Raw genomic sequence first — 26859 nt, 5'->3', positions numbered from 1 at the left:
AGTAATGTAAATGCAAGAGTTCTAAAAGTCAGCAGCAGTACTCGGGAAACTAAGTAGTCTTCCCTAGCACAATGGAAGTTCAATAGCCACAGGTTCTCCTTATATGGTGTAGACTAACCCGTCTTAACCCATTGAATATGTAAACCAGGTGTCCACTCATTATCATTTCTAAATCACTCTATCTGCTAGCAGTGCTGGTCAGGTAAACATGATGTTAGTACTTTTAATGCCTACTAAATTGAAGCTCACTTGTTTTGGGAGAGGCACAGAGAAAAGTCTTACTGAAAAGGTTTCATGTGCATTTATTGACTTAAGAGAGAACCCTGATACAAATGTTTGCAAAAGTTTTGTAAGAAGATTATTGTGACTGTGATGGCAGACTAGATGTTAGTCATAACAGATATGCACAACACAAGCATACAGAAAATGAGTAATGCAACACAAAAGGAAATAGCAATCTTATCTTGCAGACATTTGTTTGTAAATTCACATGCATGACTATCACAACTTCTACACGTATCATGGTCAGCAAAACTTGTACTGTGCCAGAACAAATGCATGCAGTGTAATAACATAGGTATCTTGCTGTCTGAATGTAAATGTAAGAAGTACAAAGCTGATTACATGTACTCCACTTTCTACACATTCATTTGTCAATGTTCAGGTAACAAACATAAATGTTAACTATGTCCATGTTTCATGGTAATGCCATGGTTTCAGGGCTCAGATCTAGAGAGATGACATCTCTGTGAAATTAGGGATCCTAGCTGTCACTATTTTACTTGAATAAGGCCAGGAAGATGAGACATTATTACACCAGTTCTGTTTTTGTTTTATTGTGGCCTTGTTTGATGTCTGACATTTCTCATCTGAGTCCATCAACCTTGCTTAAATGAATGCCAGTTCTCTTCACAAGGCAAAATCTCAAAGAAAAAACTCCTTCACAGATGTTTCTTGTTTAAAAAAAAAGTTGTACATTTCAAAGAAAAAAAATCCTTCACATGCACAAAGACACAGGTGGCAATGTGCTTCAGTCAGTACTCTGGACAGTACTGAATATAGAAAATGCATGTCATATAACTTTCTCAGGAGCTCAATGTGTTAATGCACTACACTCTAAAGAACAGTGCAAACAGCAGTGCAGGGTTTGAATCCACATTAGGGATACATTGTTCTGTACTTGAACATTAACTACATTTGCAATAAAAAAGTGAATGCTGCAAGTGTATATAATGGATGATAAACAAGTTAAGGATCTGTGTTGCCTGCAGTAATCATAGCAATTATATTAGTAAAGTTAAATCATACTTGCATATGCATGATGTCATAAATAAGTGTGTAATAATTTGAGGCAATGCAATTAACAACAGTAGGGTTTAGGGAGATATGAAGAGGTCAGCAACACAGATTTCAACATGTATGTACATGGTTTCAGTGGCATGATAGTTGTCATTACCCCGACTATATATTTTATTAATGTATGCTGTGTAGAACATCACATCCTGTAAACTCTATATGTCCTCTTCCTTAGCATGTGTTATAACTGCATCATGAGTGTAATGAAAACAACAGGCCATCACACAGCATCATAAAAGTGCTCATTTTTTTCTTTTCTTTGTATATGACATGGAGCACTGTCAGTAAGCAGCAGTGACTCTAAAATAATGTCAATTCATACCCTGTGGCAAAAACTCAACAATTTCACTTGCACTAACACTTTGCCAACAGTTGCGCAAATATGCTTGGCTTCGGTATGCTTTGGTGAGCATGACAGATATTATAAAAAATCAATGCAAAAAAAAAGCCTTTTCCACAGGAATACATATATGCCACAAACAATCAGTATACTAAAGGAGCACCTCAATGTGCAACAGTTACATGATCATCAGAATAAGGTGTAGCGTCTATAATATTCAAAATGATATACCTCAGCTTACACCATGGGAATGTCAATTCTCCTACAGTATTAGTTAACACACAGACTAAAGAAATTCAGGTTTGCTTTTGTCATGGGTTCATTTCCCAGGAGCTATCACTCATAGTTGGTAAAATTCATGTTCTACCAAGGCATGTATGTACTACTTAGAAATGTGTATGAGAAAAATACTGAATGAGTCAAGTCACACATCAATGAGATTATCATGTCATATTTGTTTGTAACTTGGATCTAGTTATGATTGCCATCAATCATCCCAGATGGCATGCGCAGAGGTGACAATATCTTTTATGATGTAACTGAGATATCAATATTAACCAGACATTTGTGGAGTTACTGTGGAACATTTGTAAATACACAGATCATCACACAAGGTCAGGTAGTACTGTGGTGTTTCACAACTAAAGTGGACATTGAAGAAATTATACTCACATTTCATTCCATTGCATTTCTGTGCTTTCTGTCATGCAAATGCAATTAACTTGCTTGTCTGACATTACGTACAAGTTGGTAGGTGTGAGATCTGAACTGGGTGCCAGTTCCCTGCCATTTTCCTAATATCTCTGAGAAAATATGGCAGGTGATGGAGAGCTCAAGTTAGATCACAAAGGTGATGTTAGGAGTAATCCAAGATCTTTACAAGACTCCGTGTTAAGTGATACAGCCGGAGACTGCTGCAAGATGAATATACTGGTTTTCAGTACACAGCTGAGGCTTGAAATAGCTAGAACAAGGCTGTCATGAGTGCAACTGGCATCCCATACACTGGCAAACAATGTCATCACCAATATAGTGACTTGAAAAGGTGCAAGCATGACCTCCTTTGCTGATGGGGGGAACACTTTAGGACTAATGACCAACCTGTGTTAAGTAATTATAGTGGTCCATTACCAGCCTAATACAATGCCATGGCTAGCCCACACAAAAAAGGTGTTCATGTGTTTTTGTTCTGTATAGCTTCTGTAGAGCTAGAAAGAAATAGGGAGTCACACCAGGAAAGATTACATTGCCTCAGTGAGACAAAGGGTAAGTATGGCTCAGGTATGACTAATAGCTATTTCATAGTAGTAGTGATTTTAAAACTATTTTATCCACTCTATGGATAGCAGTCTTTGATTGACACAGTCACGAATGAGTAGGCATACTACATATATATATCAAATGTACATACCTGCTTAAATATCTCTTGAAACACTGCATCATCCAATGTTACAGTCAATGTAGTTGTGTTTGGTTTCAAATCCAAGCACAGCAAATAGTCCGTATTACCTAAAAGACTATTATTCTGCAATCAGTAAGTTAGAATAACAATGTAATAATTTTACATTTATATTTTATGAGTTGGGCTACATAAAGCTTATATGCAGTAGTCACACAACTCTTTGCATTTTGTGTATAATAATGACAGGATTAATATGTAAGTTAGCACATGTATGGTTTCACATTCTTATGTGAGTGTGACAAATAATTAAATATTTTTAAGGTAATTTGGATGGACTGTGATTTATTAAAATGACATGTTATATTTTCTGTTGTCTGCCCTCTCCACCTTATCTCAAGCTATTTTATATTTTATATTTTTGGATTATAGCTCCTGCTGCAACATGAAAGAACACCAGCATGCAGACCAGCCATGAAGGTTCAGACCACCATCCCTCCACAGGTGACTGTGGCAGCAACATTACAGGCAGCAAAGGCTCCCAGCACATATGAGCACAACCTGTCAACATTACCTCTATAACTCCTGCACTACCTGCTCCAAATGCATATGATCACTTTAAGCTGGGTGCTGGTGCACTGGTACCCTCCAGGCGTATTGCCACTGGAGATGAGATTATGTCAATTGTCGAGAACTGACAGGACTAGTGGAGGAGATTATCAAGAGGGGCCTTGGTGCCCACATCAGCAGAATGGAAAAACTCCTGCACTGAAAAGCCAAATCAATGTAAGAGACAATGATGACAGTTCAGAGGGCAAGGACTAGATTCTCATTTTACTCTTGATGGATGAAGATGAAGGTGTCCTGCAACATTTTGTGTCTGTCACCATCCCTGTCTGTCTTGTATGTCTTGTTTTTTTTTTTTGCATTGCCACCTAACCTACCCTTGTTACCTACCCCTTTTATTCCTAAATACCTTCTACAACATTCCTCTTTCTCAAAAAAAAAAAAATGAAAATGGCACTTGTCCCACAAAAGTGTTATGCCCCATACATAGCTCTCCACTTTGCTTATGTATGTGGATGACACACTTGATTTGGTCCAACTGACCACACAACATTATTATGCAGTTGTCACACACCATTGATATGTTTGCTATCAAAATTCCTCAAATTAGTTGTAGAAAAACAATGTAAGTTTGTGCAGAACGTGATGCCTATGGTGTTCTCCCACCACCATCCAGCTCATTCTTTAAATACTTCCTCCAATGCCTTAACTTCTGGTAGGCCCCTATTTTCCACTCTGTCCTATCAACTCCTTTTCACACATTCAATTGGGACAAAAAATAGGTTCACACACTACACACATGATCAGAAATGGCCCATAAATAAAACTCTCATTTTCTATCCTAATCATTGCATGATGCTTGGCATTACTCAGCAAATTTTACCACACTTAGCTAAAGATAATTACCACTTCCTGTCCTTTGGCAAAATTTAATGAAATTTGGTCTTCAGCCACATGTATAGAGTGCCCTTTGTGTTACTGTGCTTAGCTCTGCTGTGTGACAAAAAACAGCATTGATAGCACTATGAAAATGCAATTGCTATATGTACAACAGGCTCCAGGCCTGCTACTCAGGAACTCTTCATGTATCATTACTGTTGTGAAGTCTGATGCATACATAGTCCTTTGTTTCATATTTTTCTCATGGTCCCTTCAACTGTGTGATTTTCACTACCTGAAATGTGGCATCATTTTTGGTGTGCTCAGATAATGCTCAGATCTAGAGAAAGGTAATGCAGATTGTCAGGTTTTTGAATCCACTGCTGTGCAAACATTACTTAAAGTTTTCTTTCCTAAATCATTTTATATTTTGAACTATTGGCTACATATTTTATTACCCCACCACTATCCTGCTTATTTTTCAATTAATGTTATGGTATCCCACCCCTACGTGCATCCTCTTTTGAATACTTCATTGCACACAGCATGACAGTTTTAATGATAACAAACAAAAGATTAACAGACCACACTGACGGCCAGAAATGGCCCATAAATAAAACTGGCTTATTCTTTCCTAGGCATTTGCATGCCTCTTGGCATTGCTCAGTGATTCTCCCTATACTACCATAACAATAACTACCACTTCCTGTCCTATGGCAAAACCTGGTGAGTTTTCACCTTCATCTGAATTAACATGGTTCCCTTTTAGCATCACTGCTCAAAAGAAAGCAATACTGATAGTACAATGAGGAGGAAGTTAATCTTATATGTATAACAGGCTCCATGGTTTTATGTACATCATATGGGATGCTTCAGTTGTCATTAGTGCAATGAAGTGCAATACACAACTTTTCTCATTGTCACTGCAAATGTTTGATTTTTACTAAATTAAATATGACTTGCTTTGTGATGTGCTCAGATAGAGTTCAAGTCTAAAGAATGTTGCGAATTGGCATGTGTTTGAATCCAGCATTATATGAAATATTAGGTGAGGTATTGTTTGTAATTAATATAAACTATTCAAAAGCATTCAACAGATCAAACAACAGCAGAACAGCTATATAAAAAAGCAGTAGTTTATTGAGTGAGTGCTTTCGTAGTGTAGACACACTACTTCGTCAGACCTAAAATATAACTAGCAATCCTTAATAGCACCAAACAAAGTAAAGCACAAACACCAACGTATTCAGCCCAAAAAATCCAGCCAAGTATGAGACACCGACAAGTTGTTTAAGCGCTTTCATTCACATTTAATACAGAGTGAACTTCTTCAGCACCAATCATATTGCCTTATTCATTAAGCAGCAAGCCTAAAAGAAACAATGTGAATGAAAAACAGAAAATACATACATATATATCACTGCTTTATAACTAAAGCTCAAATCTATAATATGTACATATAAAAAAGCCATTGCTCATAATAAAATATTTAAAAATAAATCTGCAAAGACACATTGCACAATGTGAAAAAACATATAAAAACATCTCTAAAACACTTTTTAAATTGCAGACCACTGTTTAAATGAGGTATTGCTTTTTATATCTTTTATATGTTTTTTCACATTGTGCAATGTGCCCGTTCAGATTTTTTATTTTAGTCTGATGAAGTAGTGTGTCTACACTACGAAAGAGCTCACTCAATAAACTACTATTTTTTTATATAGCTGTTCTGCTGTTGATTGGTCTGTTGGAATTTTTTAAAGAGTTTATCTACTATATTTTTATCCAGCAGCCCTTTTATACTAGCTGTGACTTGGTTTGTGCTTGGATTGTTTGCAATGAAATTTTCACTTATAAAGTCCTGCATAGACATGTTAGTCCAGCTCAAGAATCCTGTCTGTCCCTTTATTTATTTCATCAGTATCCCACTCCTTCTCATACCTTTTCAGATGTAAGTGCAAGAAATGTGGATAAAGCAAAAAGTAATTAGGGGATAAAGGCTCAGAATTATGGACAGATTAGAATTACTACTGCTATAGACTCAGGAAGTTGCTACAATAAAAGATGCTGCATTGGCATGCATATTCTGAGGATATGAAGTATGATATTTATGTTATATAGCAACCACTTTCTTGAATGATTTGCTAGAATACACAAATTGTATGAGGAACACATCAAAATCATGAGTTAAACATACAGTAGACTCCCTCTTATCTAGCCTGTTTTTAACTGGCCTCCTCTTTAACATCCATCAGATTTCTACTGTAGCCCTAGCAAAAGACAACAGGGAAGAACAATCCTTCTGCCTCCTCTAGGCTAAATAATGACAGACATTTAAGTTTTAGACTTCATATTCATTAGAAAAATGCATACCAACACAAATCCTGTTATGCTAGCTGATTTATAACCTATAAATACTATTTTCTGTGGATTTTCTGATTAACCAGCCATTCGTTTATCCAGCCTAAGTTCTGGTCTCAGAGAGACCAGATAAGAGAGAGTCTACTGTATGAGCATTCTGTAAAATGTGAACAGTAACAATAAATGGGGTACCTTTTATATGTAATAATGACACATATTGTACCTATATATACACAGAAAACATAAAACATCCACTAAGTGGCAAAAATTTCACTTTAAATGCATATGGCAATTGTAATACACAAAATCACATTTATTTAAGTGCTGCAAGTGTATGCCATACTATATTGGGAAGACCAACAAAAAAATAAAAGAGAAAACAGGTCAATGCATTTTGGATATCAGCAGAAATATTTCATCTAATGCATTGTGCAAACATATCACAGAAAATGACACAACACATACTTTTAGATTTTTTATACTGAAAATTATATCAGACCCATTAAGAGGGGGTGACATTAAACACCCCATTGATCATGAACAACTAAAGTGGATTTTTAGATTTAAAGCCCATATTCTTCAATACTTAAATGGAATGGTGACTTTAAAACCCCACTTAAGGCAATTACACAATCAAATGCATTGAATCTTTAATTATGTCATGTGACTGCCTTTGCACTATATACTTAACATCTGATGAACTGTTTGATATCACCCTAATGAAGCCATATGGTGAAAGTGTCTTTACACTTGCATTTTTATTGTGATTTTTTTGTGTTTAAAGTTTTTAGTTATTCATGGTTCATAGGTTCATAGGTTTATAGGTGTGTACTAGGCTAATGGCCATGGAGTCTTTACAAGCCTAGCCCATAGAAGTACCCTGGCATTGTGCCGCCTGATGTTAGTTCACAGTACCTTTATCAAGCAGAGCCACGGGAGTGATCCCCGGGGTGAACTTTCTATTTCCCATCCACTCATCAAGATTTCTCTTGAAGATGGCCAGTGAAGTGCTCTGCTTGACATGTACAGGAAGCCTATTCCAAAGCATGGGCAGTCTCTGGGTTATGAACCTGTCCCTCTAACATGTTCTGTTGATTGTGGTAATGAGGTTGAGGTCTCTGGATTGTGTGGTGCAGAGGGATTTGGATTTCTTAAGCTGTAGCATTTCTAACAGAGCTGGGTCTGACATGGCTTTGTAAGTCAAGCAGACGTTGTCTCTTAGTAGACAATATGAGACAGAGGATAGCTGGAGTTTTTGAGTCTGTCTATGTAGGATGTGTTTTAGGCCTAGGATCCTCTTTGTGAGGCACTTTTGTGGCCTTTCCAGTGTTGCATGTGTGTAGTGAGGTACATGCCAAATGAGCCATTATACTTAATGATTTGGCCTAATGAGGGAAGAGCAGAGAGAGCTGATGATCTCTTGCTTCCTGGATGCAAAACCCTTGGTAATGAGATGTGCCACATAGAAGGACTTTCTGACCACAGTGGCAATGTGGTGGTCGAAGGAGAGGTTGCTGTCAACCTGTGTCCCCAGATCTATTATAACGAATTCATTGTTCAGTGGGCTCCCATCGATGTGGTAATTAGTGGGAACTGAGTTTTTCCCAAAGGGGATGTCAATGCATTTTTTGGCATTAAGCTTAAGGCCATGGTTTTGACACCAGTCATTGGTCTCAGTGAGGCCTTTCTGTAGGATGTCTGCATAACTTGGGGAGTTAATAATGGCTCCCAGCTTGCAGTTATCTGTGAACTTGGTCAGCCAGAGTCCCTCTGTCTTGGCCTGGACTTCTAAGAAGTAGATGCCAAACAGGAGAGGACCCAGGAACAATCCCTGTGGGACTCTACTCGTGACTGGTCAGCAGTCTGACTTGGAGTCCACTAATTTCACACTGTGGGTTATATCAGTGAAATTTGCAACCCACCTAATGATATAGGGGTTAATGCCCAGTTTGGTGAGTTTATCAATAATTCCTGAATGAGGAATGGTATCAAAGACCTTGGCCAGATCAAGGTAGGCTGTATGAACTGCCTTACCTTCATCTACAACTCTGGTGACTGACTCAAAGAAGTCAACCAGGTTGAGAAGGCATGATCTACTTTTCACAAAACCAAATTGCGTGGGATCTGGAGTTTGGAGATTCCCTATATCTTTGGTAATTAGGTCCATGATGATGCCCTCCATAGCCTTACATACCAGACTTATCAAGATAATAATTTCCAGGGTCTATAGCCGCTCCTCCTTTATGAAGAGGGATGTCTGTAGGAATGTGCCATTCAATAGGGACAAAGCCTGAGGTGAGGCTGAGTGAACAGGGCACACAGATGTGGTGCCAGTTCACTTTGTAATTCATATAGAACACAGCCTGAGATATTATTGGGTCCCATGGAAGCTGTATTCTTGTCCTTGGACAATGAAGAGGTAACCTGTGCTGCAGTAATGCTGGGTTCCTAGCATTCTTATGGTATTTAGATTGGTCCTTTGTGGGGAGAGAGGAATAAAGACAGCACTGAATCTATTGGCCAGTATGTTGGCAATATCTGTTGGCTAAGTATAGGAGGTACCATTGTTCAGTAACTCAGAGCAAATCTGGGTATTGCCATGGAGATTCTTGTTATAACTATAGAAGGCTTTGTGGTTGTTTTTAGTGTCTGCTGCAATTCTGCCTTCATAGCTGGCTTTGGAGGTTTTGATGAGGGATCTCAAGTTTTTGTTGAGGTTAATAAGGGAATATTTCCAGTCTTGGGGCTTCACCTTTTTCTGCACCAGTTTCTTCCTTCTGTTGTAGAGTTTATTAATGGCAGGGGACCACCAGATTGGCTTCCTTTTTTGGAGGACAGCATCTTGGTTCTGTTGGGTATGGCTAGTTCCATGCATTATGTACATGTTCGTACAGTGCATTGGTGTATGTTTTGGCAGTCATGCATCTATTTTCCATTGACATGTGTGCTGTGAAGGTAGCCACCTCTGTTTTTAGGAGTCCAAAGTCAGCTTTGGAGAAGCTTTTCATGGTGGATACCTTTGTGGGGGGGGGGGGTGGATTTCCATGGTGATTAATTTCTGGTCAGATCTAACCATGGAGGAATTGACTATTGGTGTGGAGCAACAGTTTCCCATGTTAGTAATAATGAGGTCAGGGATGTTGCTTCTTCTAGTGGGGGTAAGAATGAGCTGGTCCAGGCCATTGGAATTGATGAATTCCGGGAAGCGTTGGGCTAGTGCATTGGTGCATGAGTAGTTTTCCCAGTTGATGGAGGGGTAGTTGAAGTCACCTAGTATGAGAGTGTTGGGTTGGATCTTAATAGTTTCCAGGGTGCTTAGGAATGTGGAGTGGGAGTCTTGGGACATGGTTTCCAACCTACAACAGGCTACGACCTGAAACACCATGTTAGTTGTATGTGGAGTATCTCAGATGCATTATGCTGGTTTACTAGGCTGGAGGTGTGCCTACCCTTTATAAAAATGGAGACACCACTGCCTTTGGAGCTTCAGTCCATGTTCTGGGGCCGAAAGGTGTGGAATGCGTTATAGCCTGGTAGTGCAGGGATGCTTTCTGCTGCATTAAACCAGGTCCCCATTACAGCACAAATGTCGATGTTCTCCATTTTGAGTAGTGCTTTGAGCGAGTGCATCTTGAGATTTAGACTTCTAGCATTGAGCAGCATGACCCTCAGATTGCATTTATTTATAGCTGTTATGGCGATAATTTGGTCTTTGGAACACCTCCTTAAAAAGGCACTATAGGAGAGGCAAGAGTCTTAGCCAGTACCCGGAAGCCCAGGGGTGACAGATGCAGGCCATCTCTGGCAAAGCATCAAGGTTTGTCAATCATGTCATCCCAAGCAGGCAGATACTGGATCCCCTTAGAATGACACCAGAAACTTAGTCAGTTGTTGAAGTCAATCGTATTCTGTTTGTACTGCGGTATCATTCTAGATGACGGTAGGACAGAGTCATACTTGTACTTGTGGAGTGACCTGACTGCGTGTGTATTGTGTCGGATTCTGGCACCTGATAGACAGCTGACTGTTACCTTCTCCTTATTCAACCTAGTGAGTGGGACATCAGTCTGCCTCACTATTGAGTCACCTATGATTATTGTATTGGGCAAGCTGTTTTGCCTTAGGGGCTTAAGTTGAGGGGCATACTGTGTAGGTGAGCCATGTGTCTTGTGGTTCATGCTGTGCTGTGGTTGTTGAGTGCCTTTCTACCTTGGAGGTCTCTGCTGTTTGGGTAGATTTCTATTGGGAGCCTCTATGAAGAGGGGTGTGTGGTTTATGTTTTTATGTGAGGGCTGTGATGGTGGGTGTTCTGGAGGGCTATGTGTTCCATGTGATGTGGTGCAGGTGTTGACCTTCTCCTCTTGACCAATTATTCTGGCCTTGGCTGGAGAGTGCATAGCTTCCAATCTGGAGATATAAGCACTTCTCTCACATGTCTGAGAATTCAGAGGTAAGGGGAGAAGGCTGTCTGTGTACATGAGGCAATTGCTACACTGCCTTAGAATGCCCAAGTTCACCAGTTAATAGGAGAAAACACAGGAAAGTGGCTTTTAGACATGCCAGGAGGGATGATCATCATTATTAAGTACTGGAGCTCTTTCCTTATAGGATATCTAGTGCTGATAGATAGCATTTATGTGTGCTACAATAATTGCTACAAAAAGCCTAATGAAGTGCTCAGTAAATAAGCTAATCAAAGTGCAAGAGAGAAGATATCTAGCAAGATCTAAGGAAAAAAATTGAAGACCAGACTTTCTGGCACCGGTAATATACTTTAAATGCAGTGCAAGCTAGCACGCTTGAGTGAGTAGCAATATTAAAGTAAATACAGTTATAATAAATGCAGTTAAATGAAAAAAACGACAAATTAATTGCAGAAAGCAGTATAATCAGAACAAATCAAAATGGAGGCACTTAAAGTCTCTTTCTTCTTTCTGTTGCAATTACAGTTTGCACGATGCCAAAACAGGATCCACTGGGCTTAAACAAGCGCAACCCCCTGCAAACATGGGCTTTTAAACCAGAAAGTTGAAAGGGATAGAAAAACTGCCCAAACGGCCAATAAACTACAATTTCAGAGCCAGAGACCACTCCTCTTGTGGTAGACAGGCTACCTAGTGCTTACCACTCCCCCTGATAAGCTGGAAGGCTTCCTTCTAACACAGAAAGGTCTGAGGAACTCAGAAACTTACAAAACAGTTTCACTTTAAGTACTCTGTTTTAGAAGTAAGTATACTATTTTTTTTTCTTTTTCTCTTTTAAAAACAATTAACATTTGGATAGTTAAATGTATACTGAGGCTCCTACAGTCTAAGGCAAACTCTCCCATTCACTGTATATGCCATGCATGTCATAGCAAAAACAAGTCCAGAATAAATGATTGTACATATCTATGTTCCATAGTAAATATGACTAATAGATTTGACTTTGTAACACCTTAGTGGTTCATTATGTTAAGTCTCATTTTTATGAATGGGTGCTTTTCTCCCTAGGCCTCCACTGAAAATGTGCTTCTACCTAACTTGACATTCCCAGTAATCAAATGTCAATAAATAAATAAATATATTTCAGAATAAGAAGTATTTACTCTCTATTGGCCTCCTTTACCATACTTTGCATTGCCTTTCCTTATTATAATTAAGTAAACCTTCTACAGATCACTCTAAAATTGTCTGTACATTTGTATATTCAACCACTCTAGATAGCCAATACCCTTTCCAAGAACCAAATATTCCTGCTAATGTTCCATGCAGTTTTCTGTGATTTCTATGTATCGCCACTCAGAGTGACATTGTTACCAGTTCGTGAAAATGAACTATTATCACATAATTTCTACTTAATCTCCTACTGAGGCTATACAAGTTCATTCACTTTCTGCTTGTTGGTAAAAACATAGTTCATTATACTCTTTTTGGAGAATGATTTTTTCTGGGTGCCTTCTTTCTTATTTTATATAATGGCACCCTGTTTAATAAATGATCACCTATTTTAAAATCACTGGCATTACCTAACACAAAGATTCTGTTGTTAAATATAATATCAAGAGGATATGATTTCAAAAGGTGAATGTCTGACACTGATCCCTATGGCTGTATCTAGTTTATTTCTTGACAGTTCTACATGTGATCACATATTTTAACCACTCAGGACTCAGAACAAATAACTGATTGATCATATCTTTCAGCTTCATTTTGCTCATAAAATTAGTGCATATAACATATTCAAAGATTGTTTTGAAATGCAGGTAGACAGCAGAGGTTTGTATACCCAAATGACTGGATCTGATGGTTGCATATTAATATGTCTTTTGTCTTACGGATGACAGAGTGTTGGATTTTGATGAGTCCATTTAGTTTTGGACACTTAAATACTGCATAATTCTTTACTAGGCATTTTGTCAATATTGTTTAACATGAGTCACTAGTTCTTCGTATATAGGGGAGAAACTAAGGCTTTCCTCCAGTCACTTAGATTTTGTTTCTCAGACTCATTTTAGACTCAAAAGATGATCAACATGTCTATTCTTTGGTCCTTAATGTCCTTGCTACTCAGGAATCAGAATCATTTGCTGTCCTTATTATAGACCTCACAGCTCTTCCGTAACATTGTAACTCTTTCACAGTATCTTGACTTTTTACTTAGTGGTTTGTAAGAGTAGTGGAGGGTGCATTTATATTACTGAAAATATTATACTATTAAACTAAACTAAGCAAAATTCAGAGCTGCTGTTTTCACAGTGCCCTTTTCATAAAGTATTGGAATGATCATTTATTAATAGCTGTTGTTATTGTTATTGCTGTTGAGTTGAAATATCCTCTGTAATGCTATCTATAAGATATTTTAAGAGGGACAGTGCTGTATATGATAAAAATCAAATACATTCTGCAAAAGTGGGCTGAGTTGAGAGATATGGTTACCAGCAGTATGATTGATCATACTGCTGGTAACCATTTCTTTCAGCTAGCCACAGTTTGAATAACACCCCAATTTTCCATATAGTTGTGTCTCATTTCTCATAAAATATTTGTTTTTTCTACTAAATCAGTCAGTGTTTGTATCAGTCAATGACTCCAGTCATTAGAGTTTCACACTTCAGAACACTGATACCAAAGCATGTTATTCTTTTAGCATTTTTAAAAATCCTTTTTTTGTATGATTGCAAAGTACAGATAATTGAAAAATCACATATATTAAACATGAATATTCAAACATAACATTCATTTGATAGATTAATGCAGAAAATTATTTGAATATAATAAAAAAGATTAAAAAGAGAAAAAGGAAAGTATGTACAATATATACATTCTGTACTCAACATGTCCATACATTAATAGTATTTTTATTACAATATATTTAACTTATAAAAGATTATGAGGCAAAGCTAATGATCTTGTCTTCATATTTATGAATCAAATCTAAAACAGAAGGCCAAAACCTAAGATTAAACATTCTTTACTATGAGTATAATTCTATCAGTCTTATTTCTTTCTCACAAATTTCCCTCAGTAAAATAACAAATTCTGAGAATCTAGGTGTGACCAACTGTAACCATCTCCTTGTTATAGTTTTCTTAGTAGGAACTAAACAACACCATAAAATAAAATATTGAGCTTGAGGGAATGCGAACATCATGCAAAACTAAATTTTTAGAACTATAAAAATTATCATACCATAAAGCTTGTCCAAATAAGTGCATATGATTCATACAATCCATTAACTTTTCAGTGCACTCACACTAATAAGATTATTTCTAATTCTGCCTTTTGTACCCCTATTATTTATGGCTTTTCTCAGAACTTTTCATGAAACAAGCCAAAACATAACTCAGCAAGGTTAAAAACAAACACAAAGGGAGAGACAAATGGAGATACTGGGCCGGATTCACGATGGCTTGCACGGAGTCTACGAGTAGAGTAAGACCCCATGAAGCCATCATGTCCGACGAGCGATCCACGAACAGCCTGTAGGGGCATGTAAGAGAGCTCCTAACACGTCTCCTACATGGAGAGGGCTGTGATATGCAAATTACCTCACTTGCAGCCAGAAAGGCATGCAAATGAGGTAAATTTGTGATCCAGGAAGCAGAAACCTGTACGAGTAGGAGACGTGTTCGCTGCAGAAATGTACTCAGTTGACAACTGAGCACCATTCTGCAAATAGCACAATGGAGCCTTGTCAGCTCCAAATAAAGGTTGCATATGTTTGAGGAAGCATGCCAATGGCCAAATATACAGCCATTGGAAAGTTTCCCTGATGCAATATTAAAATTATTTTTTTTTCGACGATTTCCGATGTTTAAGCGTAGCGCAGTGCTGCGCAAATGGGGTGCACTATAAAAATCATAAAATAAGGCAATAAAAGCCACAAACATGTAATTTATGAAAATTGTCAAATTACAATGTAAGGGAATAGCAGGCTGAAGACAACATGGCCACCGAGTAGGGGTTGCTAAGGGGAGAAGCCCAGTCTAAGACATGTAACCAAGCATTAGTAGGCAATCCTATGTAAATGAGTGTTAGGATAGTGAATTGCACTTTTACATAGCAAATGAGCACAGTCAGTGGAGTGTAGGAGTAGGATATGGGGAGGAACAGAGTAGGAGATAGGTGACATCACAAGGGGGTATGTATGAAAGTAGTGCAGCTCATTGGAGGACAGTGGCATCTGTTAGGTGTCAGTTAGACATCATGGAAAGAGGTATGTCAAAAGGTAGGCCAGGGAAAGCCAAGAAATGGAAGGTGTATACTGTGGATAACACCAATGTTTCTTGCTGAGTGGTATCTTGCGTGTGCGCCTGTAAACTTGAGTAAGACAGAGTGCGCGCGTGGAAGCGTGAGTGCGCGCATTTAAGCCGGAGTAAGCATGTATAAGGCTGTTGAAAGACCTGTAAACTTGTTTGCGCTGGTGTGTATGCGTTTTAGCCCGGTTAAGCATGTTTTTGTCCGTCTAAGCATGTATGTGCATGTGTGAGCTGCTGTGAGCGTGTTTGCGCTTGTATGCGCATCACTCCCCCTGAGGAAACAGAAAGGAAAAAGGAAGCACAACAAATAGCAGGAAGCTACCAGGTGATACTAGTAGAGCTAGCAGGTGAAAACAACCCGAATCAGGCAATAACACAGGCAGAACACTAGCCTAGCCCAGGCCAGCACTTAAAACTCTGCAAACAACAGTGCAGTTTGTTTCTCACAAGAGACACTGAAACACTGGAGTATGCTACTAGAAGTGAAAACTGAAAAAGCTTCACTCAGACAAAAATTGCTAGGGGCTGCCATTGCTGTTATAAGACAACATATGCAACATGCTGAGGGTGGTGACAATGCAAATGCTGCCGGACAACCCACAGTGAGGAGACGGAGAAGAGTGTACAGGCCCAGGGTCACCTACCAGGGGTTACATGAGCTGGAGATAGTGGAGCACTATAGAGTGGACAGAGACCTCCTGCAGCAAATTGTTGAGCTGTGTAGGCCACACCTCACATACAGAACCAACAGAGGGGAACCCATCCCAGTGGAAACCAAGGTATGTGTTGGCCTAAGAATACTAGCAACAGGTAATCAGAGACCAACTGGTGATATGATGGGGATATCACAGGCATCAGCATCCAGGGTACTGCACCAGTTCCTGAATGCCATGTCAGCACATGTTGGTGATTGTGTATATTTCCCCAATTCCCGTGAGGTATTGGCCAGCAATATGCGTCTCTTCCAGCAAATAGCAGAATACCCTGAGGTAGTGGGTGCAATAGACTGCACGCATATACACATCAAAGCACCAGCCGGTGAGCAGGGTAGGGCCTACATTAACCGCAAGAGCTTCCCCTCCATCAACTGCCAGGTCGTGTGTGATGCCCAGGGCATAATAATGAATGCGTGTGCTGGCTGCCCTGGAAGCTACCATGATTCCCATATCTGGCATCTGAAGCAGCTGTACCAGACATTTGCCAATGGGGACATCCCACATGGTCACTTAGTGGGGGATGCTGGCTATGCACTAGAGCCATGGCTAATGACACCCATCAGAAACGCACACACACCTGAACAAGAACACCATAATGAGGCACACACACAAACACGACATGTAATCGAGCATGTGTTTGGGTTGCTCAAGTTATGGTTCTGGTGCCTGAACACATCTGGTGGAGCCTTGCAATACTCACCAACTACATGTACCCAAATTATCATGGTATGTGCTATGCTACATAAAATGATCCTGTGAAAACAGCTGCAACAGGACGGACCAGCATAGGCCTGGGCAAAACAGCCCCCCACCAGTGCCAAGGCCATCACAGGCAGAGCGTGACTCGGAGGAGGATCAACCTGAGCCTGCCCCAGTAGGCAGAAGGAGGTGTGCCCAGTATGCTTTGGCCTTGGCAAAGAGGCAATGCATAGCACATACACTGGCTCAGTAGGAACCCTGGAAATGATACCTCTCTGACTCGCACATATAGTAAAAGGGATGCCTAACTTGACACTACCTGTTTCCAAACATGTATAGGGAGTGCAGTATGTGCATCTGACATAGGCAGCCCTGCAGCACCACCTGAGGCATGATTGCCATGTGTTAAGCAATGTAAGGTAGTGCTAAACAGCATTTACCACCATGTCGTATATGCAAACTTGATGACCTTCAGTAGCATCCTACCCTCACCAAACATAAGGCCACAATATGAAGACAAGATGATCAATTACAACAACTGGCTGAAGTATCGGTGTCAGTGAAAGGGGATTCTATGCCTGTCAGCCTGGGATGAGATGCTCGATAAGACATGATGCTTTGCTAGGGATGGATTTCACCTATCACCTATGGCCTATTGGATATTGCCAAAGGCTCTTGTCACCCCCATAGTGCCTTTTCTAGGTAAGGCTCAAAAGACAAACCCACCTCCATAGGTATCACAAGGGATAAGAAAGTATAAGTAATGCTACTCAATGCCAGAAGTCTAAACTGCAAGATGCACTCACTCCAAACACTCCTCAGCATGGAGAATGTTGATATCTGTGCAGTAACAGAAACCTGGATCAAGGCTCCCAAGAGCACCCTAGCATTCAAAGGTACACCTCATACCATTCTTTACAGCTGCAAAACATGGAACAAACTACAAAAGGAAGGTGAGTATCAATATTTGTCAAAGATACCCACACCCCCAGGTTGGTGGCACAGCATGAAGCATTAGAGACTACCCATGTGTAACCAACAGTGGGTAAAACTGCCTTCCAGTTCATAGCCTGCTATAGACCACCCTCCTAAACCCAGGAACCACACTTGGCTGACTGGCGAAGACACGAAAATATGAAGATCTCCCCAAACACCATTATATTGGGCGGCTACAACTACCCAAACATACACAGGGAGCATTACCCTAGCGCCAACACCCTAGCCCAAAGGTTCCCAGAATTTTTAAACCAAAATGCTATGGAACAACTTGCTACCACTCCCACAAGAGGGGAAAACATACTGGACCTGATCATCACCAACATGGGGACTCTATGCCCAAGACCAGGAGTGTATCCCTCACTGGTACGATTACACCAGATAGTAATCTCACTGGATATTCACATCCCCACCCCAGCCCATGGCCAGAAAACCACAGTGAAAAATGTTCACTAAAGCATATGTCACACACCTCAAAACTGACGTGGAATCCTTTACAGCCCCTGTGTATGTGGAAAATACAGCCCAGACCTCATAACCCTTTATAAATGCATTCTATGAACACCGTCAGGAATGCATGGATCATGCAATCCCAAATAAAACCAAGACCCAATCCTCCAAAGGCAGGCATCCTGTTTGGTGGACCCCAGCCATAAACAAACCATACAATACAAGGAGGAAGCTACTATATGATAGATTCAAATCACAAAAAGGGAAGCCATCTCTGACCAGTATTATTGAAAAACAACGTCCACACATAAAATTGTCTAAGGCCATCTGTGAGATAAAAATTGTACAGGACACTAAGGATAATCACAAGGCATTCTTTACTTATTGTAGGAACCTGTGTGGGAATCCACAGATATGTTCAGAATTAGTCCAAAATGACAAACAATACAACAAACCCACAGACATTGCTAACATCCAAGCTGACAGGTTCAGTGCAAACTCCCCCCCCCTCCCCACCAAAAGGGCAAATATCTATCCCAGCAGAGTGCTGGCCCCCTGACATCGCAGATGCTCAGGTAACAGCCAGCCTCTCCAAAGCAAAACACACAGCATCAATGGGACCAGATGGTGTCCTGGACTGTGTCCAACATGAACCCCAAGAAGAATTGAACACACACATAAAACCACTGTTCAATGTCAGCTTTAACACACAATATGTACCCAAAGAGCAGTGTACAGCAACAGTGGACCCTCTCCACAAAGGTGGTGCCTCAACGGATATTGCAAACAATCGTCCCAGAAGCCTGACTAGGTAGGTCTGCAAAGCTATGGAAAGGATCATCATGGACCTCATAAATAAACATATTGGAGACACACAGACACTGGATCCTACCCATTTTGGCTTTGTTAAGGGCAGTTCCTGCCTCTTAAACCTGGGTGAGTCATTTGAAACAGTCACCAAGGACATTGACGAGGGGATGGTGGTCCACACAGCCTACCTGGACCTTGCAAATGCCTTCCATACAGTACCCCACTTGGGCATCATAGATAAAATCACCAGCTTCAATAGAAACCCCTATGTCACTAGATGGGTTCCAAACTGGCTCAAGGACAGAACCCACATGGTCTGAAATGCTGGAGCCATGTCAGACCACAAACCAGCTACAAGTGGCATCCCACAAGGCTCAGTCCTGGGACCTCCCTTGTTTGGTATATATTTCTCAGAGGTACAGGCCAACACAGAAGGACTGTTGGTGAACAAGTTTGTAGATGACTGCAAACTGGGCGCCATAATAGACCCTCCAGCTGACACAAGCATCCTACAAAAGGGCATCATAGAAACAGACAACTGGTGACAGAGCCATGTCCTCAAGCTAAACACATAACAGTGTATAGTCCTCCCCTTTGTCAAAAAAGTGCCCACAAATTACTACATATGTGGTAACCCATTAAGTATGGAAGAAGTGATAAGGGACCTGGGGACCCAAGTCGATAGCAATCTCACATTCGACAACCATGTGGCCAAAGTGTTCAGAGAAACATTTCATATAGCCCACCTAATCATGAAGGTAATCACATCTACATCAGTGGAGGTCATTATGCCTCTTAACTCATCCCTCATCAGGCCCATAATTGAGTACAATGCCCCTTGTGGGATGTACCTTTTCAGACACCTGCAGCAGCTGGAAAGACCACAAAAGTACCTCACCAGGAGGATCAAAGGGCTCAAACACATGCCATACACTGCCCGGTTAAAGAAACTGCAGCTTCACTCAGTGACATACTGCCTGCCCAGAGGCAATCTGTGGCAGATGTATAAAGCCATGTCCAACCTGGAATCAATGGACATGCTGCAGGTTGGAAAATCAGAATCCCATCAAGCTACGCGCTTAAGAGACCTGAACCTCAGGAGTGAAATAAATAGGACATGCTGGAGTGACAGATCCATAACCCAGAGGCACCCCCACTCTTGAGTAAACTCCCACTCCAGGTTAGCCAGAGTCCCTCATTGACTCTCTTCAAGAGGAATCCTGATGAGTGGATGGGAGATTGTGGGTTTACCCTGGGTATCACTTCTATGTCACTGTTAGCCAGAGGCACAGTATACTAACCATGAAAAATGTAATGGCAAACTTCACTTACAATGTGTGTTGAAAGCCAAACACACTCTGGCTAGGATTATAAATGCCCTAGGGCAGATGGCCTAGTATGAACCTATAAACAAAATCACACACACCAAGTAGTACAACTTTGGTCACTGTGGAGTAATGTTTGCCAATGTCCACCCAAGTTGGTGAATACACAGCAATGTCGGACAAACCTGGTTTAAGTAGGACATAGCTGAACAAAATGCAACATGCTCATAGTTGCCCAACTGGCCCTGAACTAGTCTGGTCTGCTCAGTAGGAGCATTTGCAGCAGTGATGGGACTCAAACCCATGATACTGTGCACCATAGTGAAAGTACTGAACCACTACACCATGACAGTATTGCAGTGTTCAGCCAGTATGAGAGAATGTTGCCAAGTCTTTGCAAACTATCCTATGGAAACCGTGCAAGCACAGCATAATCCCTGTTGAGTTATGACACAAAGGAGTCTGGCAGTAAGAATACAACATGACTTCCAACACACACAGTATTAATGTCAATATTGGTCATGTTCACACACAACCACAAATGTAGTGGACTTCAGATCACAACATATGGAAAGGTCACACTGGGCATGCTCACACACTTAGGCCATGTCTGAGTATAGCAATCAGTCACACATATCTGGCAGTTGTATGTGTTAAGCCAGGAACCTCCCACGATCCAGCAATCCACCCTGTGTGCACAGTTAAATGACAACAGACACATATATTAATATACAGGAACCCTGTCATGATCAAACATGTTATGCAGATACACAAGTTGTTCACAGAAACTGTGAAAGCTACGGCAGTAAAGACCTGCAAACAGTAGCAGCAACAAATATTGTGCATCCCAAACATAAACATAGGTGCAGAGGTGAATTCATAAGCCTAGGCAGAGTGTATTTGGCGTCTGCCTCCCCAGTAGAGTAGCCTACTGTGCCTCTGTAAAGTAGGTCACAGAAGGCACCCTTTAAGGCTACTTTGCTGTGCCTCTGTCAAGCAGGGACACAGTGGAGATCCCAGGGGTGAATTTGCAATTTCCCATCCATGCGGCTGTATTTTGCTGGAAGAGGGCTGGTGAGGGGCTATGTCTAACTTTAATTGGGATTCAATTCCAGAGTGAGGGGAGCCTGTGAGTAATGAATCTGTCCCTGCAGCATGTCCTATTTGTTTGTGCTGAGGTTTACGTCCCTGGAGTGTGTAGCTGTAAGGGTCTTGGATGTTATGAGGTGGAGCATGTCCATTACTTCTGGGTTTGAAATGGCTGTGTACGTCAGGCATAGATTACCTCTGAGTAGGCGTTAAGCAACTGAGTAGAGCTGGAGATCCTTTAGCTGAGCTGCATAGGACATCTGTGTGTAGCCCATGATTCTCTTGGGGAGGTACTGTTGTGTTCACTGCAGCAGGTGTTGGGTAAGGTACACCCCAAAAGGGGAATTGTAGTCAAACATGGTCCTGATGAGTGAGTAGTAGAGGGCCACAATGACCTCACATGATCTACATGCAAACACCTATGTGAGAAGGAGGGCTATACAAAGTTCTTAGCAATGACTCTCTGTCAATGTGATTAGCAAAGGAGAGGTTATGATCTATCTGGATCTGTGGGATATTGCTCTGTTATGTAGTAGCTTCCTCCTTCTGTTGTACAGCTTATATATGGCTGGGGTCAACCAGACAGGTCTCCTGTTTTGGAGGAGTCATGGTTTTATGTGGGATAGCATGATCAATGCATACCTGCAGCTGCTCATACAATGCGTTTGCAAAGAATTCTGCAGATTGGTCTGTATTAACCTCCAGCATGGGGCCTCTGAAGTATTCCACCCCAGTCTTCACAAATGCAAAGTCTGCTTTTGAGAAATTCTTTACAGTGATTTCCTTGGCTGGGTGTGGGGACGGGATATGGATGTCCAGGGAAAGTTGATCATGGTCTGATATTAACAATGATAGTTCTACTTCTGGTGTGGAACATAGAGTCCCCATGTTGGTGATGATCAGGTCCAATATGTATTCCCCTAGTGGGTGTGGTGACTGGTTGTGCCATAGCACATGGATTCACAAATTGTAGTGGCTGTAGGGTGATATTGAGGGCTTGAGTAGTATCCCCAGTCAATATTTGTGTACCTGAAGTCAACCACTATAATAGTGTGTGTGAAGACCTTCATATCCGATACTGTTCCCAGGAAAGCCAAGTGTGGTTACTGGGTATGGGTGGGTGGTCTGAACTACACACCAAACCAAAAGGCAGTTTTGCACAATGGTAGGTGTATATGTATGGCCTGTCATGCTTAGTGCAGTGGGACCAACCCAGAGGTGTGTGTATCTGTGATGTATATGGATACACCCCCTACTTGTGTTCTGTGTCACAAGTCCTGTGGTCACAAAGCATGGTATAGAACATAACCTGGCAGTGCCAGTGTGCATATGTGACCCTGAACTAGGTTTCTATGAATGCACAGATATTGTTATCCCCCATACTGAGGGATAGTTAAAGATGTACATTCTTCTTTGGAAAGACTGATGATGTCAGCACCCTATAAATACAGCAGGAGAAGGGAAAGCATCCAGTAATGTGAATATGCCCTGCGCTAATGCGTCTGTCTCAAGTGCCATAACATGGTTAGGTAGGGGTTTGAATCCTGCAAACGCTGTGTGTGCCTACAATTCTTTGTGAAAGGAATGGCCATTTTGAAGACTGGGATAACACACTAAAAGATGTACATTCTTCTTTGGAAATACTGATGATGTCAACACCCTATAAATACAGCAGGAGAAGGCAAATCATCCAGTAATGTGAATAGTGTGCTGTGCTAATGCATCTGTCTCAAGTATCATAACCTAGTTAGGTAGGGGTTTGAATCCTACAAATGCCATATGTGCATTTGTCACACAGTTTTTGTATGTGTTTTGCTTTCATTATTGTATGACATATTATTATAACAGTAATTGCCATGCACACATCAGGTATGTGTTTGCCACATACCAATATGTACTTGTGACCTTTAATAGTTCCTATGTGTGAAGCCTGCCCCATATGAATACAGTTGTTACCTTTGCCGCCATGTGCCGCAGCTTACCAGACCTTAGGCCATACATGTATGTTGGTGACAATGCAAGCTACTGCAGTGATCTGTGTCCTAGGCCAACAATGTGACACACACCCATGAAAGCTTTGATAGATTAATGTGGGTGACGGTTCATGTCTGCAGTATATGTCAGACATGTTAAAACACAGAAAAGTCTGTGAGTGATGGCCATCCAGTGTAGGTGTATGGCAACTGTTGCCGATATGCATACAGAGACCTTCTTGCTTAGGTGATACACAGAGGGACTGCAGAATACCTTTGGAAATGTGAATATCACAGGATAGACAAGATAACACCTGTCCACATGTACACACCATTACCCTTTCTACATGATAGGTGCTACCACCTACATGGTACTGTTGGAATACTATGTTAACTACATGCCGATGACAATGCCACAGTAGCGTTACAGCAGTATACCATGGCTTGGACAACAGGTATCTGTCTGTATGATACCCTTGTGGTAGTTAGGTGTGTCATGTGTAGAATGCATTGTAGGCCACTGTATGTATTTGCAGTCATGGATGGACATATCCATAGTGTGTTGGCATGTACATGAGACTGCTATATGCCAAAGGGTATTGTTCCCAGGGATGTGTGGGGCTCAGTAACAATGGCTACTGGTATAGTGTAGTACTGCAGGGATATCACTGACACCAGGTTCCTACATCTGTGTATCAGTTGAGGAGACACCATGTAATGACCACTGAATGTCAGGCTATGTAAGCTGTGTATACTACCAGAATGCAGACCATTGACATGTGGAAACCGTACCACCCACAGAATACTGTCAAACCATGTCATGTTCCATGCTGACCATGTTCACAAATGTACACCTGCAAATCGGTGATGCAGACATCACACATGTACTGTCCACACCCCAACACATGCAGGCACAGGTACACACAACAGCCATGTGGTACATGTGCAGACAGTACACTTTGGGAATTAACACTGGTGTATACAAAACTGCAATGACAAACTTAGTTAATGCATCATGCATGCTCGAATATACCCACAACAATATCATTACACTGTACTGTTAACAACATAATATTACTACAGTGCTATGTAGTCACCTGTGCATTAGTACCATGCTATCCTGTTCCAGCATCAATGTTAAAGATGGCAGGATGTGGCACAATTTCATCATATGCACAGGGTGTGTACTTGGTTTGCCAGAGTCTGCCATTGACACATCCAATTGACATGTATGTGTGTGTGTGTTAGTGAGGGACAACAGTACAAGATGGGGCAACATTGCTGTGATGTGTGTGTGTATGTGTTAGCCCTAGGTGTTAGCATTATGTGTGTGTGTATGCATGCACACAGTTCCACCATGTGGCCGCCATATACGGGTGTTTGTGGACAGCCACAGACTGTACCTGCCAGGTCGTACAGGTCACTGTCTCTGGCCATGGACACGGTACCTGTGCCTGGCAGGGGTGCTACTGACAGTATCAGGCACTAAACCAGACTGGGTACTGTCATCAGAAGCAGTGGGGTGTTGACTGAACACATGTCCCTGCTGGGACTGTCCAGAGCCATGTGCACGTGGTCTTCTAGAATGGTCTAATGACAGCACAGACCCAGCATTGCTGGGGCTGGTACTGACACTATGGGAGTGGCTGCGGGTTTGTTGTCGTCCGCGACGACTGGCAGCTGATAATGTTGCTGGCAGGCGTCCACGTCAATGCCTCAACCATCCTGCACTGTTCTGGTTCCTGGACATGTAGTTGTGGAACAGATCTAATGTGTCCCCCCAATGCCTATCAATGACCTCGCTGATGTTACGGATGGCAGACGCAACATCACGCATAGCGTCATTCATAGCAGTGCAATGTGCTTTAAGCTCCCTCAGATCCTGTCTGGTGTACCGTTCCATACGTGCCTGTGCCTGCATTACAGCCCAGAACATAGCTAAGGTTGATAGACCTCTGTGGGCACGTCTGACAGGGGCAGTACGACCATGGATGCTCCCACGAGAACCCCTGGACATCTGCCTGTGTGGTACCATGTCAGGAATCTGGCCATGGCTGCTGTGAGGAGATGCATGTGCCAATGATACCACACTACCCTGGTCAATGCCCACTGTATGCTGTCCCTCAGCTAAGGACATTGGTGACAATGGATGTATCGGCAGGATGACTGTGCACATTCATGGGGTTGACTGCTGTGTACTGTCAATTGGATGACCAACGACAGACCCTGTCACACATCCCTGTGCCATTACACATGCATCATCATTAGCACTATCCCCAGCAGTGGCTTCAGGTTTCCTGCTGCACTCCACCAGAGCAACATAAGAACCTGTGAGAGGAAGATAGGAAACACAGTTCACAAATGTGTACACAATATTAGCACACAGGCACACATGCACACATGCACACAGGCGTACATGCACACATGCACACAGGCGCACATGCACACAAGCACACATGCACACATGCACACAGGTGCACATGCACACAGGCACACATGCACACATGCACACATGTGCACATGCACACAGGTGCACATGCACACAGGCACACATGCACACATGCACACAGGTGCACATACACACATGCACACAGGCACACAAGCACACAGGCACACTCCTCGGTACAGCAGATACAAACACAGACACACCTGCAATCCAACACATACACAATACTGTTTTAGGGTGGGTGACTGTTTCACAAGGAAAAACATCACTGCACATGTGTCAGCATGCAGGTTATGTGCTGCACAGGGACATGCAGTGCAAGTGTAGACAGCCCTTGTTAATAACAGTATATGTGTACTTGATGCTTGTGTGTAGTTGTTCAGTGATTGTCTCCACCCTGGGACACAATGTGTACAAGGACATAACAATGTTGTGCAAGTGTTACAAGCTGTGGGTGCATAGATTTGCACACACACACACACACACACACACACACACACACACACACACACACACACACACACACACACACACACACACACACACACACACACACACACACACACACACACACACAAAACACATGACGGTGCTACACAATAACAGCTATGTGCACTTTTGTGGTCAGTGAAACTGGATGTGGTGTAGTAACGTGAGCCATGATCAACATGCTTCTTGTGGTCAGTCAACAATAATAATGTGTGCCAGACAGG

The 26859-nt window shown here is 41.5% G+C and overlaps 1 protein-coding gene across 2 annotated transcripts in view; it reads left to right on the top strand.

Annotated features, from left to right (window-relative positions):
* HEPHL1 (hephaestin like 1) overlaps positions 1-26859 on the top strand; it is a 571952-nt gene that overhangs the window by 531155 nt on the left and 13938 nt on the right. The window contains exon 19 of one of the 2 annotated variants that reach the window (XM_044072649.1): positions 3528-5464. The exons of the other annotated variant lie outside the window; for it this stretch is intronic. Coding sequence (XP_043928584.1) covers positions 3528-3544 — 17 coding nt within the window. The 3' untranslated portion in view covers positions 3545-5464. Of the gene's footprint in view, positions 1-3527; positions 5465-26859 lie in introns of those variants that run through there. 2 annotated transcript variants of the gene reach the window in all.

The sequence above is a fragment of the Protopterus annectens genome, chromosome 5.part0 (genome assembly GCF_019279795.1).
Source record: "Protopterus annectens isolate FY-2018-M chromosome 5.part0, PAN1.0, whole genome shotgun sequence".
Taxonomy (NCBI): domain Eukaryota; kingdom Metazoa; phylum Chordata; order Ceratodontiformes; family Protopteridae; genus Protopterus; species Protopterus annectens.
The sequence above is the reverse complement of the archived record's forward strand: the minus strand, read 5'-3'. Positions and strand labels throughout refer to the sequence as shown.